The sequence below is a fragment of the Achroia grisella genome, unplaced genomic scaffold (assembly GCF_030625045.1).
Source record: "Achroia grisella isolate CSIRO2021 unplaced genomic scaffold, CSIRO_AGI_Agris_v1 utg474, whole genome shotgun sequence".
NCBI classification, from domain to species: domain Eukaryota; kingdom Metazoa; phylum Arthropoda; class Insecta; order Lepidoptera; family Pyralidae; genus Achroia; species Achroia grisella.
Window position 1 is genome coordinate 3,738,936 of NW_026712878.1, and position 27,447 is coordinate 3,766,382.

General features: G+C 34.0%; 1 protein-coding gene across 1 annotated transcript; it reads right to left on the minus strand.

Annotated features, from left to right (window-relative positions):
- Nucleotides 1-253: 253 nt before the first annotated feature.
- Nucleotides 254-27,447, minus strand: LOC131845488 (uncharacterized). The gene is made up of 5 exons (XM_059194551.1): nucleotides 27,194-27,447; nucleotides 4,220-4,687; nucleotides 2,529-2,696; nucleotides 2,036-2,171; nucleotides 254-513 (listed from the first exon to the last, which is right to left on the minus strand). Exons 2-5 carry the CDS (start codon nucleotides 4,446-4,448, stop codon nucleotides 378-380), a joined length of 669 nt encoding a protein of 222 aa, XP_059050534.1. The 5' UTR covers nucleotides 4,449-4,687; nucleotides 27,194-27,447; the 3' UTR covers nucleotides 254-377.

Here is a 27,447-nt window from a genome sequence, read left to right on the forward strand (position 1 = left end):
AAAACTGTCAACTATATCACTTCAACAGTGAAGAAAACCTAAAATAATAAAGCCAGTAGTTAAAGATTTATAATTAAACGTAAATACTTATTGACCTCTAATATACCAATATTGGATTAGTCAAATAATTCTATAGACAATAATACTTATAAGTTATGTTGAATTACAACGCATTATTACAACATAATGTTTATGTTGAATACAAATCTTAACTTAACGCACTAAACAAACAACATGTCGCTGACACTTATGTTGAATACAATACTTATTATAACATTAATACAACATAACATATTTATGTTGAATATAAGTCTATAACGCATTAATACAAAATAATGTTAATACTTATTCTTGAATATAAGTCTTACTGTATCGTTCTAATACAACATAATAGCTCCATTGACTTTCTCTTCCAAAGCCGGAGCTATAGTGTCCACGTCTCGGCTGTCTGACATCGCTACAAGGATGCACACATCATTAATGAAGGCGGTCACAGCCGCTGCCACCACCAACCTGAAAATAATAATATATTACGATAAGTGACATCCTAGACTTACACTTCGACGCAATCCGTGCATATAAAAAAAAATATATAACCATTTAATATCTCCATTGGAATAGTAACATATACCTATATATATATATAAGTAATAGATAATAAGCATAATTCATAAGATAAAAGAAACAGTTAAATTAAGTTTTTTTTTATATATAACTTTTGTATATTATTTTGCATGCCGTGTTCATCAACATGTAATTAAATTAATTGTATAATTGTGACAATTGTTGGTGATCCTAAATAAAATTAAAAAAAAATATATAAGTGCGTTATGATGGTGTATACACGAGGTGTCAGCCCGAGGCATAGGCGAGGTAGGATACCGTAAGTTTTTCAACACACTTACTTAATTTTAAATAAATTAAAACTGATAAAGCACACTTGCTTTCCCGCCTTTTTACTTTTTTAAATTAGAGCGCTGCCTATTGGCGGTTCCTATTGCGGCAGTTCGAAATTTGATTTATGAAAAAGCTAATAGTGCAGTTATGTATATATCGGCGCTGGCATGATTCGGGAATTGTACTGTCCCAAAATCTTTGAAAATAAGAGTTTTAATTACAATTATAATATTTGCTATTACTGTGAAATGTAATTGTAGAATTAATATTTATAGAAACCATTATGATTAATTTGAATTAATAATTTTAGATCGAATAATAAGGCATTCAATTGTCTGCCATAATTTATTACAGAAATTAGGGCTGTCAATTGACTGACAACATCGTTAACATAAACCCTAATTATAATAACAAAAACATGCAATTTAATAACTATCATTCTGAATAGTATTTTAGAGAGTTATAACAAGCTCGGCTTATTATAATTCTGAAGCAATTAGGTAATTACGAAATCTATAATCATAAAGAGTTGTTAAACTGTAAGCATTCGCTCTGATTGGTCAGCACACTAGCGCCCTCTAGGAGGGGATAAGCAAAGTCTTCTTGTACCCGAACACGGTTGAGGTGGTCAGTTACTGAGTTACCATCTTACAGAGTTACACAGTTACGGAGTGACTGAGTCACCGTGGAGCCAGGTTTGTACCTGGCTCACATGACTTTGTAAGTCATGTCTGCTTAGAAATAATAATAATAGTTAATTAAAAGAACAACACACAAGTTTCTTGCTCATTCTTGTGATGAATCTGCGTTCCGAATGAGTGGTAGAATCACAAATACAATAACTATTCAAACGTGCTTACATTAAGTTTGTTTCATTATAATAACCTACGAGTTAAACAATTGAGATATTCTTAACCATGTTGGTCGAGAATAGGGGAGGATAAGGTCGCAAGTGACGTCAGAGTACCTAACATAACTATTCTAAAAGCCTACGTGACTGCATCTGCTACGACATATATAATATAACTTCAGTATTTGTGTTTATAAGCTTTATATATCGAAAACCGGTTAATTATCCCCGTTTGAATCGGACTGAGGATTGATAAGAGGAGATAATAAAGATGAATTATATGCTCACCAGAAAGTAAGCCCCACATCGGCCATCCCCTCCGAAGACCAATGCAACTTGCGATCTTCGTCCGACATGACATTGTGTTGGAGCCTCAGGTAAAACTCTGTCAGCCATACTGCTATTGCTCCCAGGGTGAATAGCACTGTAATAATAACAATAATAATAAATAGAAGTATAACAGCAAAGTCTCTGCAATCTTGTTAAAGATCATGGCCTGTTTAGAATTCCAGTAAATTCTACTAATACTAGAACGTATGTTTAAAGCTGTACTAGCTGGCTGACCAGACTTGTCTGGGCAGGGAGAGAAACACGAGCGCTGATGCGGGTCTCGTCTCGAAAACCATTTGGAGTGTCCCTCTCCATAGACTCAGCACCCGAAATCCATACAATGCTAAGAAATTCGTCTTTTAAAAGTATAACACTTCATTTTAATGTTTATTGGATACATTATTAGCGTCATGTTATTAAATATGTAGAAAGTATCTTTTTTTAATATTACCAGCTAGTGAGTTGGCGATGAGCATGGGATGGGGCGAGCAGCGCGCCCTGGCGGCGGAGGCCAGCGCTGCCAGCACGCACGCCCCCGCCGACGACACGAACGCCGCCGCCAGCTGCGCCGCCGCGCCGCACCACGCCCACCGCCGCGCCGGGTGCGTGCCAGTCTTTACTGCGGGGGTTACACCAATAACACTGTTATCTATGTTATCAATAGCAGGTTGAGACCTTGGAGTCCCTTTGTCTCGGCATCAAAAACTGGGAATAGGATTAACAGCCTCCTATTCGTTGGAAATATAAAAATAAAATTGCGCTGCGACGCGACACATGGTCTAACCGTGCCGGTCCTTACACCAATAATACTGTTACTCATGCTATCAATAGCAGGTTGGGACCTCGGGGCCCCTTTGTATCGGCATCAATTACAGGGTTAAAAGTCTTAAAATTTAATTTCGTTACTGTGAACATTACAAGTGAAACTGTTATGTATGCTATCAATAACAGGTTGGGGCCTCGTAGTCCCTAAGTCAAACTGTTGTCATAAAATCAGAAGTTGCAGGTTGGGGCTTCGGGGCTCCTTTGACCCGGCATCAGCCTTCGGAAAATATAATGTTAACTCTAAATTGAATTGCGCCGCGCCGCGACACATGGTCTAGCGTCGGGCTGTGTGCCTGCCAGTCTATACTGCGGACATTATACCAATAACACTGATATCTATGCTATCAATAGCTGGTTGGGACCTTAGGGTCCCCCTTTACTCCGGCATGGAATAAAATTGTGCCGCGTTACACAAACAAAATGGCATTATACAAACATTACGCACTAACTACTTTAGTATCTTATTCTTCTTAATCGTTCCCTCACTATTGAGGATCGTGACTCTATACTATTTTGTCGACCAGCTGTCGTCATCTGCTGCACTCAGATGCCTGATGTATTGCGGCGCTGATAGTAATATTCGGCTGACGTGATATCTAATCTGACCATATTTTAAATATGTTAGTTTGTAAAACAGAATTTATCTATGTTTACATCCCACTGTCAAATAAAAAATAATGTAAGATCCTCCAGAAAAATTAAGTTAGTGTTGCCCAAAAGTAACTTAACTCTATTTAAAAAAAATGTATTTTACTATACAAAATATATATAGATCTAATAGAATATAATTTTAAAAAAAATTAACCAAATCTGTTGACACACTGTTTTTACTCTCTGGACGATTATTTCAATTATAAATAGTTAAATTTATTATTATTATAATGTAGATATTAATATATGTAATTATTAGGTTTATTAATAAAATTTGCATGTAATATTTTACTGTATGCATTTCTGTCTGTAATGAATAAATTTACATTTTTGGCTGTTTGAAAAAATTATTGTTATCTATGCCCAATAAAAAGTTATTATTATATTATTCTGAGTAATGTCTATGCATTTCACGTGTTTACAATTTTTGGCTGTTTGTAGTACAAATGACCTTTAAAGTTTCACCGGACGATAGGGGCGAGTACAGATGGCACTCCAAACCTGCGGAAGGACTTATGAAGCGGCTAAAGGCCAACTTCTACCTGACGGATACGACTCTAGTCTGAGGGCACCGCTGGGGGTTCGAACCTCGGCTCAGGCTGTCGTATTTCAATCTCAATGAATTGGACGGGGTATCGATATCAGATAGTTACAAATAAAACTCACCACTAAAATAATACTTCCGCCACCCATATCCGCCGAAGGTAATCTCCTTGTGCCCTTCGAACAACCCAAAACTGATTCTCCCATCCGACTCCAGAGGATTCGATGTCCTGCGCGCCCTCGCATCTATCCAGTGGGTGGTACCCAACGACGCGATAATCAAAGCTATGCATAAACAGGAACCGAAGAACGTCGCAAAGATCATCGACCGCTTGAACAAATTGAGCTTCATCTTGACAGAAGATTCGAACCACTTTCACTTGAAGTTCGACGAGCGCTCGCTAGATGGCGTTACATCACATCGTTTGTTTATGGCCGTTTTTTTTTTCGATGACGGCTTTTTATGATATTTTCTAACTATTCAGCTTGTGGGATCGCGCGTGAGATTGAGTCATTGTGTTATTTTCCGAGATGAACATAACCGCGTCGCCTTTTGTCCTGCGTCTTCGCACGGTGATTTTAAAAGAAAATCTGAAATGAGAAGAAAATTTATCACGTCAATATGATGTGAATATACAATGTGTTGTTATGATATACAATTTAATTGTAGAATGATTGACGTTGGGAACTGTTAGATATTGAAATTCGTAAAAAGATGGAAGATACTTGTGGTCAGACACTAGTCTGCGAGCCTGACTAATTTTAGCCTCCTCAAAAATCAATTCAATTCATAATATCTTTGTTTATGTAGCTCTGATTAAATACACTTATGCTAACTCTAGCTTGTCTAATACTACGCGGTTCCCCCTGGAAACCATCGTGATATATTCCTGGTGAATTTGTCACGATGGGCTAACTGACCTGACCTCATGTTCATCCCATCTCATCAAAAAAAAAAAAAATGACACTAGGTTGCGAAGCTTACTTTTACCTAACTTTGACGGCCTCGGTAGTCTAGCGGTTTAGTAGGCCTTACTTCCGATGGTCGCGGGTTCGATTCTTCGATTCGATTAAAAGGATGAAAATTTAAAAGTGTATTTTTAATGGCACATCATAAAAAAAAATAACATTTGGATCAATTATTTTTTCATGATTCGAGATTAAAATTACATAACCACTATTTTTTAACGACGATAGTACTTTAATGATTTTCTACTCTCATCGGTTAATAACTGATTTATAAGGCAAAACAACGTTTGCGGGGCCAATTTTGCCGGGTAAATTTATAAAAAACTAACTCCAGAATATTCTATGGTATATTTCTGTTTCTGTTAAAACTATATACCCATTCCTATAAAAGACCTATTAATCTATCAAATCGTGTCATATGTATATTTTAGTAGTAATGTCCCTTATTACAATGTATCGATATTTTCCGATGTTGACAACCCTATCTATGTATCACGATACGTTAGGCGCACGCATAGCCAAGAAACCTGTATTATTAACCTAATGCCACACTGCAACTGTTGTAACCTACCAAGTAGAATCACAGACCAATTAACCATTCTTTCTATAAGAAATGACACCTCCCTTATGAAAATCAAAACACTGAATCTGACTCCTCCACTCCATACAGAATTTACGAAGAACATAGAAACTTAATGTCTATTTGTCTATGTAATATTAAAATTTTAAGAGATATGAATTGTGAAGACAATAAATCGAAGGAAATTTAATATCAGAATACTACCCAAGAGAAAGGCTGTATGAGCTGAGTTCTTGTGCCTTTCTCTGTGACGCAAAAAACCAAAGAAATAAATTAAATCTGTGCAATATGTAATACTTATAAAAAAGAAGATATTGCATAGTTACGCACAAAAAAATATTTATTTTCATTATGACGGACTTACAATATGAGGAAAAAACCTTCAAAATGAATTCATACAAACAATTACTCACAAATATATCGGTTGTATACTTTAATAGAAATGTTATTGTGTACTCAATGATGCAAGCCTCTTGGGATCGTGTGCACGTCACATTTGATGTAATGTTCGATTTTAAATTTGTTCTATACCAACCAATTCAAATATCGAAAGCCATTTTAACAACGTAGATCTATGGACTTACAATATGACGACAAAACCTTCAAAATGAATTCATACAAACAATTATTCAAATATATATCTTTAATAGAAATGTTATTGTGTACTCAATGATTTTAACATTTGATGTAATGTTCGATTTTAAATTTGTTCTATACCAACCAATTCAAATATCGAAAGCCATCATTAACAACGTAGATCTATGCAAACAATTACTTGCAAATATGACGTTCTAAATATATTGGTCACACAGTATAAAATAAGTTTTATTTTGCACTGAGTGACGCAAGCCTGTTGGGATTGTGTACATCACAGTAATATTCGATATTTAAATATGCTCTATACCGACCAATTCAAAAATCGAGCACAATTTTTAACATAAACTTTCGAAGAACAATAACTAACATAAGATATACTAGCTTTTGCCCGCGGCTTCGCTCGCGTTAATTTATGCCCTTAGGGGTGGAATTTATCAAAATCCTTTCTTAGGGGATGCCTACGTCATAGTAGCTTTATGCATGCAAAGTCTCAGCCCGATCGGTTTTAAATTGACAGAGTTTCATATAAACTTTCATCCCCTTGGATTCTACCCGAATTAATCAAAATCCTTTCTTAGCGGATGCCTACGTCATAACATCTACCTGCATGCCAAATTTCAGCCCGATCCGTCCAGTGGTTTGGGCTGTGCGCTGATAGATCACTATGTCAGTCAGTCACCTTTGAGTTATATATATTTGGATTCCAGCCCGTTGCTATAGAATCTTAAAATCCACTTTAAATTGTTAAGATTAAAGTCGGAATATTAATATTTTTTTTAGATAATTCACACATAACTTAACTTACTTGGTCTGTGATAAAATCCTAAAAAAAAAACAGTAAAAACGCTACATCTGTCATACTTTAACTTATGAACAAATTAATGTGTTAGAAAAGGTCGTATATATGTACGAGTGACAATTCGAAACGATTGTTCTGTAGAGCAAATGGTTAATCATTTACCACAAAAATACCCCAAATTTAATGGTAAACAAAAACAGTTATGGTACATTATTTACGTAATTTTACTACGATTTCACCATCATTACACGAATTCAAACTTCTTAACCGATTTTGATGACATTTCTATTGTACCAATCTGAACGCATAACTTTTCATGGAAAAAATGATGAAATTGTAAGGTAACAAATTTACTGCATATTTTGCCAAGTGGAAGAGGAAACGCCACTGCACATTCTATGTGGTAGCCCACTCGTAAACGAAATATCTTCTTTGGAAACTATACATTCTATCCTGAGGAGATAAAAACCATCGCTCTTAAGTATATACTTATTTTTTATTTATTTAATAAACATAAGTATATTTATTTTTACACGCTGACTCGCCAAACTGAAGAACAGTTTGTTGGCAGTTTCTTGTCCCTAACAGGTCTAGGTAGCTGACTCTAAAAGGGTGAGCACAATAAATCTCTGCAGGTCGCAGTGCTTCAGGTCTAAGCAATAAGTAATTCACCAAATCCCTTAAAAAAGTAACAAGTGTAAAAAATACAACCAAATTGAGAACCTACTTCTTTTACTGACGTCGGTTAAAAATAGGACAAGTGCTATAATTGAAAAGTCAATGACTTCAATATGTTTTTCTGAGAAAAATTGCAATTACAGTCTCATATAGATGTGCGGTAATTACTGGCATATGCATTGTGTTAGGGTTGTCACAAAGAAAAACTAATAATAAAAAATAAACCAGGACAATTCACACAGTGCTAATCCCTTTTCTAAAAGTTTTAATAGGGGTACTAAAACTGATATGTATTGTAGTGTATTTTTTATATATTTATTTATGCAATCATATAGGTATACTTACCCTATGTTCATAGAGTTTACAATATAATAATAAAAGAGAGTACCTAAAACTAATAAAGTATATATAAACAAACTATATGTGTCAATAAAATTACGGAAGCACGTCAACTTAGTCACTCCGGAATGGAAACTCACGAGTTTTTTTTAAGATTATATATACTCTAATGGACTTTCGATATAATATATTCAATACTCCTTTTGAGTATAAATATATACATACACACGAGGAATATCGTGAGTGTTACATGACGTAAAGTCCATGGTTCAGGAATATTTTCGATTTTCAAGCGATACAGTCATCGAGGCAACAACGTTATGCCATACCATTCAAATAAAAATAAATAAGTGGAGTGACAACCCTATTATTATAAAAAAAAATATTTTCCATGTGCAGCAATGAATAAAACATAACGCGCGTGTCTCGAGGAGAAATCGCACTGCAATGTATAGTAGTCGTTTGTGTTTAACCGACATGAAAATATGAGATTCCGTATGTCTGTAACTATGATATGTATACTAGTGGTCACCAATTGTTCGAAATTCAAACATTTAAAACAAAAACAAAAATATTTTTTACTTTTATTATTGCCTTAATGTATTTTTACGCATATTTTTTAAAATATATTAGCATTCTGCACGTCTTCTCTATATAAACTATAAGTGTATATGAGATTCCGTGTGTCTATAACTATATTATGTATGTCAAATTATATATGATATGTATACTAGTGGTCAGCAATTGTTCGAAATTCAAACATTTAAAAATAAACAAAAATATTTTTTACTTTTATTATTGCTTTAATGTATTTTTACGCATATTTTTAAAAATATATTATAATATATTTTTAAAAATATAAATATATATAAACTATAAGTGCGTGAATTTTCTTATTTCTCCGTCCTTGAATTCGTAAAAAGGGGTACAAAGTTTTTGATTTACGTGTTAATATAATAATAAAATATATTCATTCATAAATTTAAGAGCAAAGCTCTTGTCGGTGGAGCTCTTGCCACTTTCTACGATCTTCCATCATACTCTTTGAGCCTTGTTACGACACGACTCCAATTCTGTCTTTAATTTGTTTGATGTAAATGTGCCTTGATCTTCCTCTCCCCCTCATTCCTTCTATTTTTCCCTTAATAATTAGTTTCATAAATTCATCGTGCCGTATCAAGTGCCCTAACATTTTTCCTCTTCTACTTTCTATAGCATTCAATATCTGCCTTTTCTTTCACCCTGTGCAATACTTCTTCATTTCTTACTTTATCTTTCCATCCTTCTAAATATTATACAACATATTATAATAAATACAATTAAATATATTACACAATAATAAATCCTAAAAGCATACTCGTCTGACTACCAATATATTGTGAAAAAACCCTAACTATTACATAAATCCGAAAAAAATCTAGCACCCCAACAAAACAATGTTAAATATAGTAGTTACAGTCGTACAGTATTGTTAGAACCATATTTTTTTGGAATAGTTGTAAATCTATACATACAAATAAAATTGCGAGTGTCTGTTTGTAATACGGTACATATACCAAAATAACATTTTTTATAATTTTTGTCTGTCTGTCTGTCGGTCTGTTTGTTCCTGCTAATCTCTGAAATGGTTGTACGGATTTTAACGGGAATTTTTTGGCAGATAATTGATGTAATAAGGAGTAACTTAGGCTATTTTATTTTAGAAAAAAAAATATTTTTGGAAAAAAGTATAAGGTAAATTCAACGCGGACAAAGTCGCGGGAACTGCTAGTTTATAATAAAATTAGCAAACACTTTGTACTACAATATTTGATAATATTTGAACCTCCTATTTCTGAAATCGGGTAAACAAGTGAGTCCAATGTACGACATTGCACAAATGAGATTTATCAACGGTGTCACAGATTCCATGCAATTAAACCGAGCAATTATTTCGAACCCGGAACCCCTCGGTTGCACACCCAATACTAACCAACCTTGACAGTGTGCCCATCTGTCCCGCCCGTACCTAGTAAGTGTTACGGTAGGGTAAGCATGGCTGACCACTCCGCTATAGTACCAACTGCCTCCTCATTACCATGAAGGTCATTGGTACACACTACACACATAGAGTTATGGTGTTTTACTGTAACGAGTCACTGACTAATTGTAAACTATAGAGCATTAATTATTTTTAAATCATCCCGTTTAGTACATACTAGTTACTCACCCCGGCTTTGCCCGGATGTACATGTAAACAACATATCCCATCAAAAACATAAATGTGAAATGATAGCCGAGTTTAATATTATGATATATACATTGATTGTTGACTTCTACGACAAAAGAGATGAGATCTAAATGGGTGCCAAGTTCAATGGTCTGTCCTGAAATGTATTTATAACAATATAAAATATCATTTCTTCTTATAACTTAGGATAATATACTGTAGCCTAAGGTCTACAATTAAAATTAAATTTTTTTTTAAATTAAAATTAAAGTGAAAAATTGTAGTAAAATGATAACAATTTACCAGTTTCTTTATTTAGATGAACTTCCTAGGTCATCTGGAAGTGGGTTATAATTTTGATCTATAGTTGATCAGTGATAAAAATGACGATTTTTGGACATTAATATCTAAATAACCGTTTGAGATATGTTTATGAAATTTGGAACACATATTTATCTCGCAAGTCTCAATATATGAACCAAATTTGACAGGTTTGTGTGAAAGAGTTTTTGAGTTATGAGGGGGTCAAAAGTGGCTCCAAATGGTTCGTGTAAATATACACACGGTGCTGCTTGCCAGTTTACTTGAAACTCGGCTTTGACACGCTACCGCGTGTCTAGATAAACCTTCCTCTAGAATCACTCGTATCTAATAAAAAAAACCGCTTCAAAATCTGTTGCGTTAAAAAAGATTTAAGCATATATAGGGACAGACAGCGACAGCGACTTTATACTCGTACTATGTTATGATAATGATTAACCTGTTATACGGCAATTGGTTTCTTTTAATTACGGAGTACCTATATAACGGGCACTGAGTCTTAGTAGGACGAGTCAGTACGTCCCAGAACAATATAATTTTATATATATTTTTTTATGAAATGTTTTCCTTTATTTATATATAACATATATATATATAACAAGGGAATATAAAAAAACTTTGTTGTAGAAACTATACGTCCCACCCGTTCCAGGTTCTAGGGCGCAATATAAATTCCCAAAATGTAGGTATTCGTAGGTCCTACACGTACACGCAAGGGTCTCAAGGCGTTTGACGTATTTATACGTCCCGCTCGGTTAACAGGTAATAATGCTAGTTTTAAGGTAATATTTAGAAGTAAATACCTTTATTTACCATAAAATTGTTCACGTTAAAACCCGTTTAACTATATTAATAACCATAGAGCAATTCGAGCCGTATCATAAACTAGAAATAGAATCCGAATGAAGATTATATTTTTATTCAAATCAAAGTTATTTTAAGCACTTATGAATAATTAGTTTCAGTCAAGAAGAATGAACAACTTATCTGTTGCCGTATTAAACAAATATTTTACAATGTTTTTTTTAAGGAAATTAACTTAAATGTATTTGTTTGTTTGAAATATGGTATAAATATTAAAAGAATGTCAGTATTAATAAATTATTCCATATACTTCGCTATTAGTGGTAGTGAAATAATTCCTACCCCTGGATAATTCACACGACTCCATCTAGTCCCAAGTTAGCAGAGCTTGTATTATGGGTACAAATTCAAATTCAAAAATATTTTTTTCATGTAGGACATATCAGCCGTTTATGAACGTCAAATTAAAATTTCAATTTTTTCCCTACTATCCAGTTCCGTATATAGATCCAATTAAGAAGAACTGGTAAGAAACTCAATTGAATATTTTACTTTATTTAAAAGCCAGTTTATTTACAATATATATTTATATAGGTACTGACAACTGATATAAATGTTTAGATATGTGTTTTTTGTAAATACATAATACATATAGAAAACATTATTACGTATATATCTTATAAATACAAATGCTTGTACCGTTCAAGAATCGAAGCCGCGACCATACGAACTAAAGCGGTATACTAAACCACTAGGCCACCGAGGCCGTCAAATGTATTATTCTGATGAAGAAACACACAATTTCTATTACAGTTCAACTAAGTCCAGAAATACAAAACCATAATGTTGCATCATTCCGTCGTAAACTTTCTAACAATAAACATTCAGCAATTTTTATGCGTAAGTAAAGTATTATGAGTTTATGACTGCTAACAGAATGGTGGACATTAAATTAAACGTTACGAGGTTATGTACTCACCGAAATCGGTAATGGCACTGCTGATCAGGGTTGCCAGTTCTATAATTTTTAACCTCATATGATAAAGCAAAAAATTTCCGATACTAGCTCAATACATATATATATGTACATATAAATAAATAAAATTGGAGTGTCTGTTTGTAATTTTGAAATAACCGTTTTATGCTACATGCGTATGAATATAAATACGGTACATACACCAAAATGACATTTTTATACAATTTTTGTCTGTCTGTCTGTTTGTTCTAGCTAATCTCTGAAATGGTCCGACCGATTTTGATGGGACTTTTTTGGCAGGTAGCTGATGTAATAAGGAGTAACTTAGGCTACTTTTATTTTAGAAAAATAAGGTTAAATTCGACGCGGACGAAGTCCAACAACGCTCTTGTCGGTGGAGCTCTTGCCACTTTCTACCACCTTCCATCATACTCTTTAAGCCTTGATACGACACGACTCCAATTCTCTCTTTAATTTGTTTGATGTAGCTGTGTTTTGGTCTTCCTCAACTAGCTCAATTGTGCTCTCAGATTCAAATCTTCATATTATAATAAATTAAACGTTACGAGGTTATGTCCTTACCGAAATCGGTAATGGCAATGCTGATCCGGGTTGCCAATCGTAAAAAAATTACCCCATACAATGAAGTCAAAAATCTCTTATTTTCGCTCAATTATCCTCCCAAATTCACATTGTCATATATTATGGCATATTAAAATATGGACAGTTAGGGGGGGGAAAGGGGATTGTTAGTAATGTGGACTGATGATCTCATTGCTAGCAATGTACCATGTCAGGTTGACCTCCACGCGGTTCCCCCTGGAAACCATCGTGTTAAATTCTTGATGAATTTGTCACGATGGGCTAACTGACCTGACCTCGTGCTCATCTTATCATCCTCCACTGGTGCCCCACCCGCGTAAACCGTTAGCGCAGGCGGGTGCACCATTCCATTATCATCCATAAAAAAAAATAAGGACAGTTCACATAGCGCCATCTAGGTCTAAACTAATCAAAGCTTGTGTTATCGATACTAGACAACTGATATATAATCTCATCTTAGACATACTTTTGGTGTAAATACATACATAATATTCATAGAGAACATTGGCTAAATGCGAATAATAGAGTCCATATAACACTATATTACATAGAGAACACCTAGACCGATACAAACAATTATACTCATAAATACAAATGTCTGCACCGTGCGATGGATCGAACCCGCTATCATTGAAATTGAAGCTGTGTGCTAAACCGCTAGCCCACCAGTGCCGTCAATCTACATATTATGACGGAGTTCCGTAGATAAAAATGAAAATGTCCTCGTACTGAAGACCAAAAATTTTGGTTCATCATCATCATCAGCCCACTGCAGTCCACTGCTGGACATAGGCCTCTAACAAGGCACGTCACTGGGCTCGATCTTCAGCCCTTCTCTTCCCGTTACTACCCTACGCATATCGACATCAGGGTTGTCTAGGATTTAATTATGGTTGGTAACCCTGCTGTTAACTGTGGTTTATATTGCTCTATATTATTAGGGTTTCGAAACTTACATTTTAAGACCTTAATGGGTTTTGCGGGTCAGCTGTTGCCCGCGACAGTCTTTTTTTTTAATATTTAATACCTTTAAATTTCGTAACAATCCGTTCATGTGTTTAATAGTGAAAATATACGAGAATACAAGTGTTTTTTATTACATTAAGGGGGTCTTCCTATGTGATGGGTTGAAAAAATCGATTTTTTTTTTTCATAAATTGCTCCCTTAACATGTCTAGAATACGGTAGTAAAGCGATTTTAGAAAATTCGAAGTCGTTTTAAAGATACAGCAGGTAAAAGAAAGAGCGGTTCGGAGCGGTGAGTTGGCAGTTAGAGACCGGGCCTATTGTGTACCGTCGGCTTTATACCTGGCCTCCCTTTTATTAATATATTTGTTTATACAAGTTTAGACACGTTTCTACAGACTTAAACAGAAAAGGAGCAGGTAAACTTACTGATAAAGTTATCCAAGAAATTACAAAATTCTACGGATTAGCAATTCGACGCCATCCAGATTCGCTTGAAGATATGAGAAAGGAAGTTTGGGCAACGTACTATCACAAATGTTCTTCTGATGAAAACCCTCAGCATCAATTTTGTCCAGAAGGCGAAGACAGTTGGTGTAAATGGCGTAAGGCTGAAGCTAATAATGAACTGGACCAATTTCATCACGATAAACCACCTCTAATTCCGCAAGTCCAAGAAGCTATCAAACCGGTTTTCGAAGATTTATCGAAAGACGAATTATTAATTCGTTGTTTAGGAGCAGAGACACAAAACAATAACGAATCTTTGAATTCTTTGATTTGGACTTTCGCTCCTAAATATCTTCATTCTGGTCCCAAAGTTGTTGAAATTGCTAGCTACTTAGCAGTTATTATCTTTAATGAAGGTTTTCAAGGTATTTTAAAAGTTATGTCGATTATGGGATGCCCTGTTGGTCGTGAAGCCCAAGCGTATGTTGAGAAACGGGATGAAAAGCGAATCTTACGCTCTGAGCGGCGCGTAAGTGATGTCGTTAAACAAGCCAGGATTGACTCAAGAGCTGAACAATCTGCTTTAAAAGAGTTTCACGAGGAAGAGGAAGGAATACTCTATGGACCAGGCATCGCCGATTGAGAGTAAGTTGATATTTTAATAGTTTTTAACGGACTTGAAACTTTAAACGCGTTTTTCTCAAAACTGTGTTTTTCAAACTTTCCTCCATTGTATCTCAGAAACGGCTGGACCGAATTACTTGAAATTTACAGGGCACACTCAATATATGTAAACGCATGGAATGAACTATTATCAATCGAAAATTTTCAAAACTTCGATTTTTTTATAGCAAAAAAAAAAAAAAAAAAACGCCTAATTTGCAACTTTTATTTCAAATGTCTATCAAAAATTCAATTTTTTTTATATTTATTTGATTATAGGTCATTCCGTGCTTTTAAGCCTACAAATTAAAACGCCGTTTTTTTTTTTTTTCAGATAAGCCGATCAGCCGGAATCGTGGAGGAAGTGGGAGCTCTTTTTTTCGAGGCGGGGGTGTTCAGAGCGCTGTAACTCTAGTTTGACTGAATATTTTTAGCTAAAATTTTATATTTATACTGTCCAAATATGTGTTAATAAATGATAAAAAACTTGAAGCTCTAAATATTTACTGGTCGTAGAAAAAAAATCCTAAAATATCCCTAAAAAACAGGCCGTCACATAGGAAGACCCCCTTAAAATGAACTATCTACATAAAAAAATTAAAGTGCCTGTTCGTAATTTTCACTAAATACATATGAAATTATATACGGTATTTACATAAAAAAAAGTCTCTTAGTTTGTACTTGATAATGTCTGAAACAACTGCACCGAAGTCTATTTGCATGCAATTTCAAATAACATCTTTTCACTAAATGCATACGTAAGTACATATATACCGAACTTACATCAAAAATTAAAAAAAATGTCTGTCCGTTTGCTCTTAGTAATCTCTGAAACGGCTGCATTGGTTTCGACATGACTTTCACTCGCAGATAGCTAATGTAATGAGTAATAGATGCTACTGTTATTTTAAAAATTGAATTTATTTTAATAAACAAACTTACATTGTACGCGGACGAAGTCACGGGTAAGGAAATTGTTAGCACTGTGGACTGATGTTCTTACTCCTATCAATGTACCATGTCAAGTTGTACTCCACGCGGTTCCCCCTGGAGACCATCGTGATAAATTTTTGGTGAATTTGTCACGATGGCCTAACTGACCTGATCTCATGTTCATCTTATCATCCTCCACTGGTGCCAGCGTAAACCGTTAGCGCAGGCGGGTGTACCATGCCATTATTATCCATAAAAAAATATATGACAATATCTTGAAACTGTATCTTGCAACACTCAACTACCCATCACTACTTACATTTAACGAAATCGAACGATTCAATGTGATACACTGTGTATAATTGATTATGTAGGCTCCATCCTATCCAACGGTTACATTAACTGTAACAAGTTAACTGCCTTCCATTAACACAGTATGAATAATTGTCTTAATAACTACACAGTTAGCGTAGTCCACTAACAAAGGTGATATTTCTGACCTCAGTGGTGGAGCGGTTTATCACACTGATTTACTTTCTATGGACGTGGGTTAAATTCCTAGCAAATATTTGTATTCAATAGTATGATTGTTTGTAATGATTTATAGTTTGTGTGTATTTACAAAAAAAATATTTAAGTATTTATGACGGTTGTCCATTTATGATGGCTAAAATGTCCTAAAGGGATAAATAAAAATCATTTATTCCTATAGAACATTTTAGTCGATTTATAAACTGATCGAAAGCTCCACTAGCACCTGCTATCGCTGCCTCGTATTTCTCTCCCTGTCCAGCCAAATCTACCTAGATTTGGCTGGACAGGGAGAGAAATACGAGCGATGAAGGTGAGTTTTGACTTACGTCAACAAAGGGGCCTACACCCGCATCACAAATCCCGGTAACTGCTTGGATCTCTGCAATACGTTGGACCCGGCAGCTGCACGGTGAATCCATGAAATGCTGAAAAGTACGTCTCTAACAAAAACTTTTTATAAAACATTAAAAAACAATTAAAAGTCGTATGAAATTGGTTTCTTAAGATTTGGCGTGATTAAGGGAAACATGGGTTCATTTTTAGATATGAAAATATCTGATGATATTATAAAATGATTAGATAGCACGACCAAATGATTTCCATGACAATTACACGCAGCTCCATCTCAACGGAGACTGTCATCATTTATCATCATCTACAGTTTACTAATCATAAGTGAAACTGGGCGCTGGCAATTGAGACGTTTTGGTTCAATTTAATGATCTGTAGTTACGCTCTTATTTGAAAGCGGCGATTTCTAAACAACCATGGATGTTTTCTTTTTCTTTGCGTTGATGCTTTGGTTACGAGTTTTTAAATGGATATTGCGATTGATGGAAATCGTTTCCAATAATAATAAACTTCTGAAACCCAAAATGGTTTTATTCACTTAGGGCAATTTATCCACTGCTTATATTTCTTTTATACAGACAAGTTTGGCTACAGTTTAAGAATAATTGGCATTAAAATCAACGGATGTTTTTCTTCTTTTTAAAATTTCTTTACATTATTTATTTATTTGGTTGTCTATGTCTAATATTAAATTAAAAATCATGATAAATAAACAACTAAAGTACACATACCTGTACGTATATTTAAATATTTTTTTGAAAGCGGCGTTATCTAAAATTTTACTATCAGCACTTATATTTTTTATGTAATGTTTTAAATTTGGAGAGATCATTATTTATAAGCTTATTTTTATTGCATTCCTAATATTTCGGTAGTGTTTCAACCAGCGGGTAAATGAAACCAATAAAAATAAATAAAACGTCGTAAGATCTGCTGATTTTTCGAAATTATACGTAATATTTTTTAATGTATTAGAAATGGCCAACAAGTTGAACGTCGTTAATAGCACTACGGTGATCGTGATATCAAATGACACTTGTAATACAGATGTGTTATTATTCCAGAGGACTAAGTTGCTTGTCCTCTCATCGAAATAAGAGGACAAGCATATTGGCAAACATCATCACATGTTTTCCAGCTAAAGGATTAGATCTTTGAACCAAAAAGACGCAGTGGAGATGCAGACTTCGTACAAATTACATCTGAACAAAATTATGATAATATCTAATAATCTACGCATAAGTACCTATTTGCTGGAAACATTTCGAAATACTTTAAAAACGATTGCATAACCAATAGACAAAACTTACGTAAAGAAGACAATGAATCGCGTGACCTCAACCAAATGCGAGCTAATCTATTAATGTTAATTTCAGCTGGTATGACAAACATCGAAGTAGCGTTGAAAATGCTAAATTACACGGCTTAGAACAAAGAACGGTGTCCGCGGCCAATTAAGAGAAAACGTGGGCGTCAAAACAGTTTGTGAACAGGTATTTTTTTAACCTCAATTTTTTAGGGACTCTTAGTAATCTTTAAGCAAAAGAAGGAAGCACGATGTAACCTATACGACCTGTTAGATCGGCTTATGCTTGAAGACAGTCTGGTCGACGATCAACCTATATTTATAATGCGGTAAATAAAATTCTTAACATCTACTCTATCTTTATGTCAGTAAAAAAGTTTTAACAAAGTGGCTAAAATCTAAAAACTATGACGAAATTGAAGCTATTTTGTACAGTTCTGGATGACAGTGTGGTCTATATGCAATTGGATTGTCACAATGTATTATGTATTATTATTATTTATTAGATTGTAGTGCTAACTCTCAAGACTGACCGAGTGGTTGACACATCAGATTTGAATGGTATATCCGTATGTCCATCCACCCTTTCGCCTCATTTTTCCCTAAGAGAGCAAAATGATCAACTGCAGATCGATCCTATACCTTTTTATTTTGTTAAATTTTATATTGTTTTTTAAAAAAAGTATTATATGACTATTAAGAAGTGCTTATATTAAGTTTATTTGAATAAAGATTAGTTCTATTTCTATCTCATCTTACAATATCTCTCAGCTATATAATAAACGCAAAACTCAGTCTCTCAACTATATAATAAACACAACTTTGTGAGTATTGATGAATGGATGTTTGTTTTATGTTTATTACTGTTTCACGCAAAAATACTCGATGGATTTTGATGAAACTTTACAGTAATATAGCTTATATATCAGAATAACATATAGGTTATAATTCAAAAAGATATTACGTAAATTGAGAAATATAATAATAATTATGACGCAGTCGAAGCTGTGCGGGTCAGCTAGTAGAAAATACAGTACCGGCGTTTCCTCTTAAGTAAACATTACAACAACGGAAGAGAAAAAGAAATGGCATGGCTTATTCTGTTATGCCAGCTGTGACGGATTATGGTAAACAATTGTCGCGGTATAATGTCCGACTTGGTATATTTTAACGGATATCATAGCGGAGTAAATCGTACCTTGATAGCGGCATAGGGGCGTGAGTTCAAATCTGGCTGATACAGTTTTTTGGTTTATTAAACCAACAATTACCAATTTTACTAATATTACAAACGCGGTAGTCTGTGAGTGTAGGTAGATGGATGTTCGTTACTCTTTCACGCAAAAATTACTCAATGGATTTTTAGTGAAACCGTGGACACTGCTGGTCAAAATAGTAATATATTTCAACGGATATCATAGCGGAGTAAAGCGTACCTTAATATTGTAAGGCATAGTGGCCATTACTCCACAAGTCGAGGTAAGGTTGTGAATTCAAATCTGGCTGATACATTTTTTTGGTGTATTAATCCATACTAATCTTATTCGAATTTAGATTATAAACGAGGAAGTTTGTGATGATGAATGGACGTTGGTACTCTTTCACGCAAAAACTACAGAATGGATTTTAGTGAAACCGCGGGCATAGCTAGTTCAAAATAATAATAGTCACCATGTGGTCGAAATTAGACCATAATAAAAAATACAAAAAGATATTTGAACCAGCAATCCTTACTAAAATTATAAATGCAAAAGTAACTCTGTCTGTCCGTCTGTCTTTCTGTCTGTCTGTCTCGCTTTCACGCCGAAACCACTGAACCGATTTAAAAGAAATTTGGTACACAGAAAGTCTAGACTTTGAAAAAGGACGTAGGCTACTTTACAATGCAAAAAAGGGTTGTAAGGGGTTGAAAGGGGATGAAAGGTTATATATATATAAGTATCGTCATTTTACGCGGACGAAGTCGCGGAAACAGCTAGTAACAAATATATCAAAAAGCAAAAGTATATATGCGTCTGTGTGTTAAATACATGGTAGTGTAGTTATTGATTTAATATCTTTTTAAGCATAATACTGGACTCTTACTCTTTGTAAAGTGTGCGAAATTTCACACTCCTCCATCTACGCAATTTTCGTTAAAAGGGGTACAAAGTTTTTGCTCCAAGCATTTTTTGCAGCAAGCATATACTTAGCGAAATGACATGTACAGTACATGTACATTATTAAATTTACTACAACACGTTCAAAACATTCTTAGCTATATGACATGTCCCTATGTATGTATATATATCTTATGTTGTATTATATGTATGTATGTACGTTTTAATGGATGATTATGATATGGTGGACCCACCTGTGCTAACGGTTTATGCTGGCGGGGCACCAGTGGATGATGAACATGAAGTCAGGTCAGGTCCGTCTTAACAAGTTTACCAGGAATTAATCACGATGGTTTCCAGGGGAAGTCAACCTGACATGGTACATTGCTGGCAGTCGGGTTATTAGTCCACACTACTCACAATCCCCTTCCCCCCTCCCAGCCCCGTAGTATGTTATGTTCACCAAGACACCATGAATGGGACAGTTGATAACAAGTGTATCTACCCCATCTTAGATTACAACCGTGACGGTAAATATTAAACCGTAACTACACAAAGACATTACCTACCTATTATTAAAGAATAGACCTACGATATTTGGTAACTGTATTATTGTTTTAATTTAATGAGTCAGTCACACGGTCCTATGATTCACATAGTTTATTTATATTATTATTTATGATTATTTCGCAATATTTCTCAATTGAGATACGCTTCTATTGGTTGTAGCGTGATGTTTTTTTCTTCACTAAATGGGCTATACAATATTTATTTTATTTAAAACTTCATTAGTGCAGTTTAATGCAGTCCTGACTCGAATTAGCGTGAGCAGTATATCAGGAGTCAGGATAAAATTCGTTAATATAATGTAAATAAAATATAATAATTAAAGTAACCCTTACAATTAACACGGCGCCATCTAGTCACGCTTTTGTTACGAGTACTAGACAACTGATATAAATAGTTAACTTTTTATAAAATCATACACGTGCAGCCTAATACACAAAAACATACTTATTAATGCAAATGAGTCGAACCCGTGACCGTCAGATGTAAGACGGTGTGCTAAACCGCTAGACTACCGAGGTTGTCAACATGAGTAATATTTTTTAATGGATGATTATAAAATGGTGCTTCCGGTATATGCTGGCGGCTTTGTGACTATGGGCTAGTGGAAGATCCCTTATCCCATAGTCACAAATTCACCATGAATTTATAATGATGTCTCCAGGGGACACCGCGTTAATCTGACATGGTACATTCTAGCAATAGGTTCCATTAGTCCACAATACTAATTATCCCATTTCCACTCGTTTGCCTAGGACTACATACTTTTTTTTTCAGACTACTCTAATGCTGTTGGCGGCAGCTGGCCTTTACATCTTCAGAACGATATAGAAAAACTATTTAAGCTGCTCCGGCTGAAGACCAACTCCCGACTGACGGATACGACTTTAGTCTGAGGACACCGCTAGAGGTCCGAACCTCGGCTCAGACCGTCGTAATTTCGATCCCCGTTTGAAATGGACCTGCGGGATCGAACGGAGAGGAGGAAATACTTTATCTTATATAACTACGTAGTAATCAATAATATTTGCTAAATACATGTATAATTTATTTTTATATATGCTGCAAGATATACTATACTGACAAGAGAGATATATATAGAGATAGTATATTATTTCACATCACTAACAACCCCTCTCTATAAAATGCTTACACTATCTGTATGATATCACATACATAATTGTAAATTACAAAGTGGCCCTGCCCCTCAATATACGAGCCACGGACAAGTGTTAGAAAGTGGAAAGTGAGAAATTATTCACTCTTAACGTAGAATATTAAACAAAACACGTTGAAGAAATTAAAGAGCCGCCGCGAATGACTCGATTGTGCTCGATTAATTATAGCAATAGGTAATAGTTTTTTTCTTTCCTATAGTAATATCGATTATTTTATTCGATGATAATGGAATGGTGCACCCGCCTGCGCTAACGGTATAAACTGGCGGGGTACCAGTGTGGTTCCCCATTCTGATTAACCACGATGATTTCCAGGGGAACCGTGTGGAGGTCAATCTGACATGGTACATTGCTGGCAATGGGAACAACAGCGCACAGTCCACAAACACTCTTTTCACCAGCATTATAGATTAAAAGATCTGATATCAACAGAATGTTTATGAAAATAGAGAAATTGATCTCTTTGTTCTTTAGGAGTCTTTTTTACCAAATTATTTATAGTAGCATATTGATTTCTAATTTTTTTATTATGTAGGCGTGGCTGTGTGTATGTATATGTTCGTGTGTGTACGTATATACATGCTGTCAATTTAATATATATTTAGTTTTTTTCTGTATTTGGTGCAATAAATAGTTCATTCATAATGTAAGAATCGCTGTCCTATCGATGGAGCTTTTGCCAGTTTCCACTATTTTCCGTCAATTGCTTTAGTTGTTGTTACGACACGACTGCATCTTTTTTCTTAATCTGCTTAATATAGACGTGTCTTAATCTTCTCGTCTTTCCTTCTATAATAATATTCATAAGTTCGTTGTGTCGTATCAAGTGCCCCACATTTTCTCACGTCTATTCTCAATAATATTTATGATCTCTTTCCTTTAACCGTTCGCAATACTTCTTCATATCTTATTTTATCATTCCAACTAATTTAACAATAAAGAAAAAAAATACAAAAAATATTGAAACATAATTAAATTTTCCCAGGTTGTCTGTAAGAGATTGCTTTAAGCGATAAGGCCGCCTTTTGTTTGCATATCCTTCTTTTTTTTTTCCTTTTTGTAATTATTTGTTTCTTTTATGCACAATAAAGAGTTTTATTATTATTATTATTATTTACTGAAATGTAATTGAATCTTATTATTACGTATAGGCATAGATTTTGAAAGTGAATAAACATGAACACATCACATTTATGCAAGTACAGTGGGTGTGTTCAATACTCGACTTTCATGCGTACTCTGCTAATTATATTAGTACACTTTGTACGTGATGTTACATCTGTAGATTGGTTGGGAGGCAATCTGTGGTCTTTATAAGTCACGGCATCTATTTACCTAAGACTGCTTTATTTTTGTGGCCCAGGTCCCCACCAACATACTTCCCACCTTTATGAAGAAAGACTATTGGCCGAAGAGGTTTTTTTATGATAATGGTATATGGTAATGATAAGTTAAAGACACTAGTGGAGGATGATATGATGAGCATGAGGTCAGGTCCGATAGCCCATTTACCAGAAATTTATCACGATGGTCTCAAGATGGTACCGCGGGGAGGTCAACCAGATATTGTACATTGCTAGCAATTGGGTCATCATCATCACTAGTATATATTATTGCTCTTAGCACGATGATAGTTACCAAACTAGACTTTATACAAAGTCATTTGCTTAAGTACCTATATGGCAGGTGATATAGATGATTTTTTTTATAGATGATAATGGTTAGTTTCACCTGTCTGCGCTACCTGTTTACGCTGGCGGGCACCGGTAGAGGATGTTAAGATGAGCATGAGGTCAGGTGAGGTCAGTCATTTATGACCTGACCTCATGCTCATCTTAACATCGTAACATCTTAACATCTAACATCGTGCTCATGCTTGCATCGTGGTAATTTACGATGAAGGTTTCAAGGTTGCATCTTGTCATCGTGGTAATTAACGATGATGGTTTCAAGGAGGAACCTCGTGGAGCTCTACCTGATATGGTAGCAATGGGGTCATCAGTCCACATTACTAACAATACACTTTCCCCCGAAATAGATGATTATTGAAGCTGCTTTATTAAGTAGTTTCGATTGAAAGGGAAGGATAAGGCAGTGAAATTACAGGGTAAGGCGTTATGACGCCTTATCCTGTAATCTCTGTAATATCTCAGAGGTAGTTGTAATACCCGTCATGCACTATTCTCACAATTAATAAGTATAACGTAATTGAAGATTTGGTTTCTTTTTCCAATATCAGGGTTACATCGGAAATAAAACGCGTTTTTAATATATACAATTTTATAAACACGATTATGTTTACAAATAACAGTGTTTCTGTAACCTAATCTATTTTTAGGATTAAAAAAAACTAATGTTCGTCTAGTGGTCGAAAATCGACCAAAATGAAAATGAAATATAATTTATTCATGTAGGACTATTTAGCCGCTTATAAAAGTTTTTTTTTTGTATTATAATTTTTTTCCCTACTGTCCAGTTCAGTAAATTGAATTAAGAAGAACTGGCAAGAAACTAAACTTAATTTCTTTTATTTTTTAAAGATTGTTTATTTACATTGTGTATTTATGTAGGTGTTTATGCCTAACATTAAATGAAATTCCCGTGCATGAACAACTACTGCCACGCACACTCGTCATTTAAGTAATATATTTAGCAGATGTTTTGAATTTATTTAATGGTAATTCCAGTATATCCTTCTTACTGTAAATTTTTAAACCCATTCCCATAAAAGACCCATTGACTTTTTCCAAACGATAATTAGAAACAGCAAGTTTATCTTTAAATCTAGTATTCATATTATGAATATTGCTGTTTTTTGGAAATTAATTTAAATCATAAATTTAAATATTATTAAAGTTCTATTGTCATAGACTATTTACAACCTACCAGAACAACATAGTGAAACTCGAGGCACCATGGGCAGAATCATGGGGTCACTTTAGCGTTCTATTACGGCTCCGGCGTAGTGTTAATTGGCCTAGTATTGTGGAAAGTTAGTAATTTAGTATTGCTCTTATTTTCATTTGAAATTTATTAGAACTTCATGATTTTGTTTGAGTGTATGTATGTAATGCGCAAGAACGACTAAATAATAAAAAAAGAGTGTATGAGAGAGTAATGCAGTGATTATTTCAGTTGGTTTCATTCAAAGGACTAACTGTTACCCTTGACTTCGTCGGTATGGAATGAAAATACATAAAGATTTCTAAAATAAAAGTAACGTAATAGTAACTGCGAGAGAGTCCCGTAAAAATCGGTCCAACCGTTATAGTTACAGATATTAGCAAGAACAAACAAACAGACAAACCTTTTTTTCGATGTTTACTTAATAATAAATAATAACAATAAAAGAAACGTATATCATGCATATGCATTTAATAAAAAGCTGATAGTTTGGAATTACATACAGACATGATGTAATTCCTAATGGTTCCAATATGATGAGACAGCTTTCTGAATGTACAGTAAGTAAGTATGACTATTCAAATGTGTTTAAGAAATGTTAGGTTTATTTCAATTTAGAATTTTCTATTCTATTCTATATGATGTAACAGAACATGTGTTATATGGGGAAGGAAATGATGTTAATTCATAGGACTGTAACATTATAATTATTAAGTCATAGTAGGATTGAACTTGTGACCATAGGAATGTAATGCCGAGCAAAACTATAACATTACAGTTCTTCTATATTGTATTTGTTTTTATTTATGTTAAATTACATTAGTTGGACTATACCTACATGAAATTTTACCCATTTTCACATATTACCAAACTTCTAGTATAACATTATTATCATTAAAACCTTAGTGTTTACTGCCTATATAATGTAACCCGCATGTTTAACATTCACTTTCTACAGCTTTAGTGAGTGATTTAGTGTTGTCTATTTTTTTTATTGAGGTTTGAGGTTTTTAGTTCATTTAGGTCAATATTAAACACACCACTATCTAGTCTAAAGTTAGGTAAATGTTGTGTTATGGGTACTAGACAACTGAAACTACTTTATGCTATATATATACTTAGTTATATATGCATTGTAAATATGTACATAATATACATAGAAAACACCCCATATGATACAAACAATCATAATCATGATTACAAATGTTTGCATCCTGCAAGGAATCAAACCTATACACCTAGACCACCAAGACTGTCAAATTTGTATGTAAGCGTTCAACAGGTTTGTCAACATTACAAGTACATACAGTTTAATTTAGAGTTTGACCTGTGAGTCTGGCAACAAATTTTTTTTACCGACTTACAAAGATAATATTAACTTTTTTATTTATTTAAGCAGTTCTACCAAGAATTGATGACACAATTTCATAATTATTGTGTTTAAATAGCATGGGCAATACTATTTAAACATAATAATTATGAAATTTATATATATAAAAAGTTACACCTACATTTCTACAAGTTTGCATGGTTCTTCAGCTATAGGACTTAACAGCATGCAATGTAATGCAATAGAATACAGGTATACATAGTACAAAGAAGATTGAACATAGGACTTCTCCTTTTAAATATTAATAATTCTAAATGTATAGTATTTCAGGATTAAAACAAAGTAAAGTTCTCCTAAAATATCTTAACTAAATACACATACAGTAATTTTATTTATCTTTTTAACAATTGATAGTTCATAAAGTGCCTAATTTCAAAAGAACACATGGAATGTCTCTGGTCAAACAAATATAAAACATACAGAAGGAATAATAATTTATGTTAAGCTACTATAGGCCTGAATATAAAATTAAAAAGAAAAAATAACTCAATATTAAAATTAATTCAATTATTATTCACCAGTTTATTTAAAAAGTTATAACTATCTAATTCCAAATTTGAATTATCAACACTTTCTGTTGTTGTTGTTGTAAAATTTGTCAAATACTAACAGACTAAGACGGATTCTTGCAATAAGTATGTTTTATTTTAGTTGGTTAGATAAACATTGTTTAGTAAATATTACAAACGTAGTAATAAATGTGCCGTTGGATATTTTTTAACCTGTTTATAAAACCCAGTTTGTGGTTAGGCAATTGTAGTGATTATGTGGCATAGGTAACTAGAGAACAGGTAGTACAGTAGGATTCGTACGCTAAATAACTCAGATAAAAACTCTAATTTCGTATCCTTAATGTTCAAATTAAAAGTTGTTATCCTTACCTGCATTTTGAAGGTCATAGAAAACTTTCAATAATTCTGATGACGAGGTGCACAAAACTTTATAAACTTGTTCACTGCATACATACAAATAATATAGACCACGTCTGTGACACGTTCAATTTGTTAACCATTAATGCTAATAAAGAACGGGGTATTAAAAAGGTTCATAAATAAATTACTTGTAAATAAGTAACATGCACTATTTTCGAATATTTATTAGAAAAAAACAAAACTCAATACTACACTATACGAGA

Excerpts from the sequence above, each read along its gene's own strand:
- LOC131845488 (XM_059194551.1), bottom strand. The coding sequence starts at position 4,448 with ATGAAGCTCAATTTGTTCAAGCGGTCGATGATCTTTGCGACGTTCTTC. Across the intron at positions 2,172-2,528 it reads CATCGCCAACTCACTAGCTG|TGCTATTCACCCTGGGAGCA; the intron begins GTAATATTAAAA and ends TTATTATTACAG. Across the intron at positions 514-2,035 it reads GATGTGGGGCTTACTTTCTG|GTTGGTGGTGGCAGCGGCTG; the intron begins GTGAGCATATAA and ends TATTATTTTCAG.